The sequence below is a fragment of the Chaetodon trifascialis genome, chromosome 20 (assembly GCF_039877785.1).
Source record: "Chaetodon trifascialis isolate fChaTrf1 chromosome 20, fChaTrf1.hap1, whole genome shotgun sequence".
Taxonomy (NCBI): domain Eukaryota; kingdom Metazoa; phylum Chordata; class Actinopteri; order Chaetodontiformes; family Chaetodontidae; genus Chaetodon; species Chaetodon trifascialis.
The window spans coordinates 19,930,466-19,940,589 of record NC_092075.1 but is presented as its reverse complement, the minus strand read 5'-3'; the positions used below and the strand labels follow the sequence as shown (position 1 = coordinate 19,940,589).

The 10,124-nt window shown below is 42.2% G+C and overlaps 1 protein-coding gene across 1 annotated transcript; it reads left to right on the top strand.

The window, feature by feature from the left end:
* The first annotated feature begins 1,535 nt into the window (after nucleotides 1-1,535).
* Nucleotides 1,536-9,439, top strand: ccng2 (cyclin G2). Its single transcript, XM_070989647.1, has 8 exons — nucleotides 1,536-1,649; nucleotides 2,973-3,118; nucleotides 3,297-3,434; nucleotides 3,675-3,925; nucleotides 4,604-4,682; nucleotides 4,860-4,958; nucleotides 6,115-6,314; nucleotides 7,697-9,439. Exons 2-8 carry the CDS (start codon nucleotides 3,014-3,016, stop codon nucleotides 7,827-7,829), a joined length of 1,005 nt encoding a protein of 334 aa, XP_070845748.1. The 5' UTR covers nucleotides 1,536-1,649; nucleotides 2,973-3,013; the 3' UTR covers nucleotides 7,830-9,439.
* Nucleotides 9,440-10,124: the final 685 nt, after the last annotated feature.

Genomic DNA, 10,124 nt, shown 5'->3' with positions numbered 1-10,124 from the left:
GTGACCGTGGGGAGTGAGTGTAACAGTGAGTAAAGTGCAATTTGTGACATCAGTTTAAGATAAACCTATGCCAGAAGAAAGCACAGTGCAGTTTCTACTGTATAACCAGGCAACCACAGCATTCTCTGTAAAAGTTGCAGCATGTAGATATGATATTTGAGGACTGACAGTTAACAAAAAAAAAACATTAATAGCACAGTCAGAAATACTGCTACTCAAATTCCCTCAGTATAAATCTTAGTTTTGCTTACTTAAAACAAATTGAAATATGGAAAGCTGTGTGTGTGTGCATGCACAGTATGTATGGGCATCAATCATACCCACTTCTTGATGAATAGGCAGGCCCTCAGTCTGACCTCTGGGATTCTGACCTCTGGGTCAGAGCATCTCTACAGCAACTGTCTCCCTCGCTGACATGCTGCATCTCTGAAGGCTGGAGGTAATACTCGATCTGGGAATTTCCTGAAATTACAAGAGAATAACTTGTTTTTTTATAGCAAGACTGGATTGCAGGTGTTATCAAATGGCATCCTATGAAGTTGAGAACTTTTAGTACATTAATAGAACTCAAGTGAAGGCAATGTATTCATATAGCACAATTCATTCCAATAAACTCAGGTCTGCTTTACATGAAAAACGCATTTGTAAACCCACCAAACCAAAGGAACCTGTATTAACTGCATAGACACATACAGTTGTCACAAGCCTGAGAAAATAATAAAGGTTTCAGCTCACTTACTTTTGAGTATGTACACGGTTGTGACAGATCTTTGGTGATCAGGTAGTTTGTTCCAGAGAACAGGACCAGTTTTATGCAAAATATCCTTAGTCTCAATGGGCTCAGCTATGAGACTATGAAAGTGCGTGGTTTAAAAACAAAAAAGATAACCTTAACCAGATGAGCTATGATTCCATTGCTAAATCTCAAATTTATGGTGGAGTTTTCTGTAATTTGCATTCGTACGTTTGGGGACGTGGTGGTTCCTCAATATCAATTCACTTTCTTACCATGTATTTGATTGTGATAAGCAATCCAACAAACCCACAGTCAGACTGAAAACCGTTTTCAACATTTACAGACGTTATTTCTGACATTTATCACACAGTTCGTGGAAGACAATTAATAAGAGACACTACGTAATGCTAAGATTGCGTCAGGACTCTGTACGGCCATGACCCAATCAAAGCATCCTATTTTGGGCGGACTATTTGAATGGTCCAAACTGCTGCTTTCTGATTGGCTAATGAAAACATCAATCAGAGGGGGATTGTCTCTCATGTAATATGTGTGCCGTATTTCTATTCCAGTGGCTTTGTCGGTGGAGTGAGAATGAATTATCAATCTTACGCGCAAATTAGTTGTCAATAATGCGAGGAAGTCCAAATAATGCCAAAACATTAGGTGTAGGCAGGTGTAGGCTTTCAATTGTACCGTTAAGCCCGAAAGGGGCTGATTTTTATTCCTCTCTATTTCTTGAACCCAAGCCTTTGATTGGTTGCTGCCAAGTGACGTTTACGAGTGGGCGTGAGCGTTGTGAACATCAACAAAAGAGAGAAAAAGGAGAAAGGAGAAAGACTAGAGAAGACGAGAAGGACTGTACGCTACAGCAGAAGAGAGAGAGCTATGTGGATTTAAGCTACAGCAAAAGGTAAACCTTTGAATTTTATTAAAATGAGACTTCACAGACTTTGAGTATTCGCTGACCTACATTTACCTTACACTTTAAGCTAACTCGAAAGGAAGGAAGGGAAAAAGGCTGATCAAAATGAACGGTCGTCAGTGGGACGTTAATGTAGCTGTTTTAATTTTATTTTTTATTATTTTTTTATTTTTTAATTTACAATAGCTAACGATTCTCCAACAGAAATTCGGCACCTGTTTTTCTAATGCAAAATATTTCACATCGCACAAATTTGGACGAACTCAGACAGGAACGTTTGAAATGTTTGCCTAGTTTCAATTTCTTTAAGGGAAAAGTACCATTTATAGCGAGTGCTTCTTTTTTCTTGTTGTTTATTCAGGATTTAAAACAACTTCTTTTTCATCAGTTTGCACGAACGAGCCTTTCCTACGGCCAGAGATGTGTTTCCTCTCGTCTGTTGTTGCTATCTCCAGGATCCGTCTCCTGTTTAAAGCAGAGCTTATTTTTGTTTTTCAACCACGGTTAAATTCAAAAGGACAAACCACCACAAGCACATTTTCATCGTTTTGGTGCATCTCCAGTGCCCTATAATCTATGAAACATTAGTTTTGCATTGATAACCGTGCTGTATAGTATAATACAGTAGTCCTTTAACGTTATAAGGAATGAAAGGAAGCAGCCCCTCCCCCGCTCCGACCAGAGGATTTAAAACGTTAGCCGAGCTAGCTGCGGGTAACATTAGCTTCTCAGCTAACATCAACTATAACCATAAAATAGAGGGTTTGCAGCCGGGTGGCTTATGTTTTAGTGTGTTTTAGGTTGTTTATTGACAAGCAGGACCTCGGTAAAGCAGTTGTTTTTTCGGTTAAGAGGACAGAGAAGGCGTCTACCAGTGGAAATCTGACACCGGAGCCCAGCTGAGGGAAGTGGGCTGGGCTCTGAGCTGTGACCCCCGTCAGGGCTGAGAGCAAATATAGGCCGGTCATATACAGTACAGACACAACACTGCAAACATGTCACTCAAAAATGAAACACTGCTTTTCCTAAACATTAATAAACAATGACATTACAACTATTGCCAAGCTATAAATTATAACTCAGTATTTTCTATCTTATTAAGATTTTATTTTTAAGGAAGCATTACATCATTTCCAAACAGCTGTGACACCAATGGATTGTGTGTTTGATGCTGTCTTCAATGGTGACACAAAAATGGACATCAAAGGTTGAACATTGATTCAGATTACAGCTGTGATCTTTGTGGACTGGTCAGCCGTGAACTCCTGGTTGTGTTCTGGAGCTGAATCATGGTGCTGTCTTTTTCTGCAGTGTGGTGAAAACAAGAGACCATTTGCTCCAGTGTCAGAGACATGGACGCCTTCAAGCTGATGAAGGAGCTGAGGCTGAATTATGAGCAGGAGGTTCATTACATCCCTAAAGAGACCGGGCTGAGCATCATCGAATCCACGATGCAGGTGAGCACATGTGACAAATTCATTAATCCAAAGTGTAATCAATAAATGTGAAATCTGATGAACATTACCCAGGAGGTCCAGTTAAGTTATATAATAACACACGTTCCAAGTATGACCTGCTTTTCTAGTATCAGTGTTGTGACTGATAAACCAGGTTAATCATCATTTTTGTTTGCAGGATGACAGTCGGATCTCAGCCAAGTGCAGAGATGCCAAAGTGGAGGACCTGTGGAGTCTGACCAGCTTCTTTGGTTACAGCACGCACACCTTTGTCCTGGCTGTCAACCTGCTGGACAGATTCCTGGCCATGATGAGGGTATGAGATGTTCACAGCTGATAGGGTCTGACATAGGTCGCCTCAGCTTTTTTAGCAGTCTGTTGACACATTGGCTTTTTACGTGGCTTGTAAAAGCCTGAATCCTCTCCAATTTTAACAGCAGATATAGAATCAAAGTTCAAATAAATATACTGTCTGATTCAAAAGACTCATCTGAAATTGAAATATGACATTGTGTGTGTTGTGTACCGTGTCTTACTCGCGCATTGTCCACCTCAGATCCAGCCAAAGCACCTGTCCTGCGTCAGCCTCAGCTGCCTCCACATGGCGGCCAAAGTGACGGAGGAGGAGTGCAACCTGACGCCCACTGATGAGCTCATCCGCATCGGACAGTGCCGGTTCACTGTGTCCGACCTGGGGCGCATGGAGAAGATCGTTGCTGAGAAGCTCAACTTCAAGTCCAAAGCCATCACTGCCTTAACCTTTCTGCACTTGTACCACCAGATCGCACTTTCACACTCCACAGACAGGTGAGGCCATCGTGTGCAGGAAATTATATGCCAGTTGTTGGTCAAACCATCAGTTTTTAGATTTGTTAGCCTACTTATAGAGTCTTGAACGTTTCTGCCGAAAATCCATCAGACAACATGTAGTCGAATTTTTTCCTTTTGCATCAGCTGCAAACACAAAGTTATTTTTTTTCTCACTATGACGAGTTTGCAGCGCATGTGGAGCAATTCAGGGTTTGTTTTCACATCTCTGAATGTCAACATAATAGTTCAGATCCGTGTGTGAACACAAAGATTTTCCCATGATTTGATTGGTGGAGCTTCACACTGCTTCATGTTTGTCAAAGCAGCTCAACGTCTGACCGAAGTGCACTGATAAGATTTGCTGTCTCCTGCCACTGGCACCAACACCTCGCTCTTAGATAACCGTGACACAGTCTATTGCTATTTTATGCCCTACTTTGGTTCAAACCCCAACACATACAGTTCGCAGCGGATTTGGTTTTACATTTTTTTCCCAGTTGTAGATTCAAAGATCTTAAAAATTTGGAATGAGTCAATAATTACTTAAGGTTTCTGTTGTATTCTAACTGCTGTGAAAGGTGTTTGATTCTGAGTTGACTGCAGTTGATTCTGTCTGGGAAACATCACTGACCTAAAAACAAACCTGAACCCGTCTGTGTCTGTCTGTGTGAACAGGAAGGAGTCTCTGAATCTGGAGAAGCTGGAGGCTCAGCTTAAAGCCTGTCTGTGCCGGATATCCTTCTCTAAAGCAAAGGTAGGAATTCACTGCAGGGGTCAAAGGTCAGACTGGATTACAGCAGATCAGAAGTCTAACAACGCATTCAGAAATGAATTTTGTGTTGCTGTTATTTTGATGACAATACTGAGACACTGATCCATTCCACTGTCACTCCTTCACTTCTTATCTCTCTTTGTCCATTTGTCCATCCAGCCATCCGTCCTCGCCTTGTCTCTCCTAAGGCAGGAGATTGCAGCTGTTCAGTCGGGGGACATGTTGGAGATAGCCTATCACATCCAGAGACACTTGAAGGTAAACGTGCATGCTTTTATTAAACAGCAACTCGTCCAGGGAGGGCTGTTAACACCCGCGAAAATGCAGTGTTATGGAAAAGCTTTTCCACAATAGACACAACAACACACAACTGCAACTTCAGAGGAAATCTAAAGGTTTAAGTTCACAGGACTTGTGTGATTTCATGAAAGCACAATTAACTGTTACAGGAAACATGTTAGGGACCCATGAAGTAGAAATGTTCCCAAATATCTGACAACATTATGGAGAGGATCCCTTTTTGGTGAAGAGTAGAAACAGAAACAGCTGCTGTCGCTCCTGCCAAAGCCACCAGACCCCCTTTACAAAAACAGCCATTTTATCATCGTAAAACATAACTAATCAGTTTCCACTGTTCCAGCATTCATTGCTAGCTCTGGTTTGGTGGAAATACACCCTTAATTCACTGAACTGGGAGTACTTTATATGTGTACGTTAATAAAACAGACTACTTGTTCTGTGCTGACTCATCAACTAGACAACTCATTGCGCTCATCTGTACCACAGAGACCTGAACTGCACAGACGTTAGCATGACAAACAGCTTTATTAAGCAATTGTATTGCCTGCAGACTTACTACTTCAACAACTGTCAAGTGTTCGTACGTAAACTGATGAGAATTTCAGGCTCCTCCACTCCTCTTCTCCCTTAACTAATCACCTGAATGGAAATGTTTGTTTTTTCTTCAGGAAATCTTCTGTACACAAGGCCTTTTGTCACATTTCCACATTGCTACATTCTGTTATTTAAGAAACTAAAATAATATTCCACTGTTTCCAGTTTTTCACTCTAAATTGAGTTTGAGATGAGGGTTATATTGGATCTGCTACTGTGATACTTTTGCTCTCCAGCATGTTTGTCATTTCAACCCTCATACTTACGTACACTCTGAGGTTGAGATGTTACATGACCAGCTGATCAGGTTTCAGTTCAAACCTACCGGAGCGATTTTAACCCTGGTTTCTCTTAACCTCCTGACCTGAAAAAGAAGCCAGGTTTCTGTATACAGGAACCCTGCAACACATGGTTAGGTGTTAAGTAATTAGATTATTTTAAATACGTGGATGTCAGCCAGTCAGTGAACAGGGCAGAGGGCCAAACAGCTAAACTGAACTGCTGTGTGGTTTGGTTTCAGATTGCAGACAGCGAGCTCCGGCTGTGGAGTGAGCGTGTGGCGCTGTGTCTGTCGGACTACGCCTCCCCTGAATGCAGCAAACCCAACCACAGGAGGCTGCAGTGGATTGTGTCGCGGCGGACTGCCCAGAACCTGCACAGCCACCGCAGCGTCCCTGAGCTGCCTACCATCCCCGAGGGCTGCTGGGACGAGAGCGAGAGGTCAGAACCCCGATCGCACCTCATCGAGATACTGTTAAATACACAACACACCTGAACAGGATACTATACTAAATGAAAAGTAATAAGCGGACAAAAAACCCTTAAAATAATTAGTCACATCCTTCACATTTTAAGAATCAACTGTCATCCAAACTGAAAGTACTGAGCCCAAGCAAAAATAAGAAATGGAAACAACAACATCAGACATTAAATTAGGAGATATCTGATGTAAAAAAAAAAAACAACAACATCCACTGCTGGAGTTGCTCATGGTTTTTATCAGTTCATACCAAACTTCAGCAGTCAGACTCAGAGCTGCTGAACTGGCTGCTGGCTTGTGTCGGATTGACTTTTCATTCTGGTGCAGATGTCAGACAGACGTCATGTGACGACTCATAGCAGGGATAATCTGCTGGAAAATACCAAACACTCTGGACAACAACAGAGGCCTTTAAATTTAAAAGGAACCAGGCACACCCTGTGCGTCACCACAAACACACACCCCATGTTTCAGTCTGTATGGCAATGCTGTGCTGAAACACTGCAGAAAGTCTGTCTTGAAGGCTGCTTTGGATCAGCTGGAAGTGGAAATTTTAACTTCTTAAACTGTAGTTTTCCAACAAACAGAAATAGATGAAATGAGTGCTTTTGCTTTTAGAGGTTTTTTTTTGTTACGGCATACTCTGTATGCCGTAACAGCCCTCTGATGCAACCAGGTGTGCAGCAACACACAAGTTTCTGATGTGTTGTAAGAACACGTCACACACACACAGACCAGCCCTCCACACAGTCATACCTCCCAGCACTGTGTGATGGGATGTGTACGAGTCGCTGGTCACGTCCCACTGACACAGCCGTTTCCATGACATCACATGAGGCCACGGTGCCTCGCCTTTATATGACATGGGACTTTAGGGAACTTTTTCTCAGTCTGCTTGTAAAAAGGAAGAAGGAAGTGAACAGGGAGATGTTTCTCAGCTGACTTCTGCAAACAGTGATCTTTAACCCGCAGAGCAGCTCAGTCAAACTGAAGCCTGAAACCGTCCTGCTGCCTGACACACCTTTGTTTGAATACTTCCTCTGTGACGTTATATTTCAGCATCAGCAGATGGTAACAGACTGGCAGTCAGCTGAGTCACACTTTAACTGGCACAAGCCGGAACACGAGATCAGCTGATGGCAGATGGGAGCAGATAGTCTGCTTGAAATTGGGCTCGTCGTGTTTTTTCTTGCTGACGTCATGTCTTCTGTGCCAGCGTCTCATAAATTCTGACTGTGCCATGGCGTTAATGTTCAGTTTTCCCATGGTTGAGTGAATGTAAAAGGACTGTGTGTGTAAACTCTGACTGTATAGTGATGCATGTATCTGTGTGTGTCTGCAGTGAGGATTCATGCGAGGACGTGATGAGTTCAGGTGAAGAGTCTCTCAGCAGTTCTCTGGGCAGCGATGCTGAAGGGCCCTACTTCCCTCTGCACCTCCGTCACCAAAAACACCGCCAACACCTCCACGCCTGACGCCGCCACGTGCCTCACTGCCTCCACCCACCCCCTCTGACCTCTTTACCCGATGTCTTTAATTTATTGTTTTAATAAGCTCCAGTGCTGGTGGAGAATCGCACAACAGCTGACAGCTGAGCAGTCCAGACTCTTCCTGGTAGACTTGGTAGGTTTTAGTTTGTAGACGTGTTGGTGCATGTTGAGATGTCACATTCCAGGACGGACGATTTCAGGATATATACCAGTGACGTTTGTACGAAATTCAGTTTTTTTGGTGCTGAGCTAGCAAACGCTGCGGTTGGATAAAAATGTTCCCAACGGCGAGACGTCAGTTCAGACCAGAGACGGTTCATGTTATCGACGAGAAGATAAGTTGCTAAAATGTGGTGTTTATTTAATAGAATGTTTTATGACTGTTAGTAATCTAAGACTGCTTTTATTAAAGGTAAGGACGAGTTTTCTTGGTGTACAGAAGCAGAGAGCGGCTGCAGGCTTGTTATCCGGGTGATCAAGACTCTGATCTCTCATATTTATAGTTTAAGACAGTTATTCAAAGAAAAGCACATTGACAAAACAGATGTCGAGCTGTCAGCTTGGGAACATCTTTTTTCCCTCTCATGTTGCAAATCGCAGCGTGCTTGATGCGAATCTGGTGAAATGTGTTGATCTGAAGCTTGGAGCTTTATTTTGAACTTTGGTTCGTGCTGAAGGGTGATCCTAAATAGACTCAGTAAGGGATTTGAAGGGATTTGCTAAAATTCTGTCCCAGCCCAGCTCGAGTCATATTTTGGCCTCCATCGCTTCTCAGGCTCCATGAGCTCACTTGACCTGACCTGAGACCTGCCCTGGGTCAATTCCAAGCTGTATTCAGTTTAATCAGGCTTCTTGCTCTATTTGGATCCACCACATATTGGCTTCTGTCCCGAGCGTGACAGTGACGAGGACCTCTAGGCTTAATTACAGAGGACACATAGGAGTCTTGATCACCACCAAGCGGTCTGTGTTATCTGGTTAACAGGGTTAAAAAGGAAATGTGAGCATCGATTGTGATTTCTTGAGAAAACTGTACTGTAGAAACTGTTGGCGAGCATAGCTGCTCTCATGTTCTGTGAGGTTTCATGTGCAGTTTTCCTTTGATTTCGAGTGTTTGATGAGCAGACTGGAGCTTGAGTCTAAAGGGAAACTAACGCATCAGAAACTGTTCAGAGCTCTGGATGTCAGGACAGTGGGGTGACGTGCCTTGCTCAAAGGCCGCAGGCAAAGAGCTCAGGATCAGCTCTGGAACCCTCTGACTTTCCCTTGACATTCAGGCTCTGCTGACACCGCAAAGTGTTAGGATGAAATATTTAACAATGTGTGTGTGTTGTGGATGTGTTTCAATTCAAAGTTGCCAATTTTAGGATGTAGCGTAAAAAAGTGTTTTGAGAGAATGTTGTATGAACAAAATACCAAGTGTCAAAAAAGGTCTAAAAAATGTTAAAAATGTAAAAAAAATGTTAATACAAAAACATGTAAAACTGTAAATGATGTACAAAAAAATGTTAATAGTTCTTTGTAGATATTAAGTTATTTATTCTTTTTGTCACCTGTACTGGAAAAGAAATCTTATAAAAAAATCTTATTTTTTATCCACTGTGTGTCTCTTTCTTCCATCGTGTCTACAAACAGCTGTTGCTGCTTGGATTCATTTTCTGCAGAACAATGAGGCTAAAGTGAGTGAAAGGTGTAGGATGTGACATTTCCACAATGAGATCCCTTCCAGTTTGGAAAGATGTAATAAGAGTTATAAAGCTTTGTCAGCTGCAATTTAAGTGCAGCTTCAAAACTAAAGGTCACAATCATGTATTATGTAATCCCCTGGTCTCTGGTGATGAGGTGTTTCTGAAAGTTCAGTATTCAAAAAGTCTTATCATCCAGGACGGAGGTCAAGGTTCACAGCTGCTCAGAGACATTTTACTGCAGAGCTGAGAAAGGGCCGAGCTGACTCCATTATGTTTCTCACTTCATTTACTCACTGTGTCCACAGTGACTGGTTGACAGGACATAAGATATTTATCAATACACAGCCCAATGAGAAGAAGCAAATTTGATACCTATGTACAGATTTCAAATATTTTAGATTCATTGATAAAGTTGCAAAATGCAAATCTGAAACATACATTTTGACTCATTGCAACTGAAGAAATACATTCAGCACTGATCTACATGAAATCAGCTTTTATTTAATGAACTGTCAAACAAGAGTATGAAGAGTTTCTGTTTGATAAACTATGCCGACAGACGGCTGACACATTTCAAGTTCATCAGCATATT

Bases quoted from the DNA above. Each gene is read 5' to 3' on its own strand.
- ccng2 (XM_070989647.1), top strand. From the start codon at position 3,014: ATGGACGCCTTCAAGCTGATGAAGGAGCTGAGGCTGAATTATGAGCAG. The intron at 3,119-3,296 runs GTGAGCACATGT...TTTTGTTTGCAG, and splicing joins TCATCGAATCCACGATGCAG to GATGACAGTCGGATCTCAGC. The intron at 3,435-3,674 runs GTATGAGATGTT...TGTCCACCTCAG, and splicing joins GATTCCTGGCCATGATGAGG to ATCCAGCCAAAGCACCTGTC.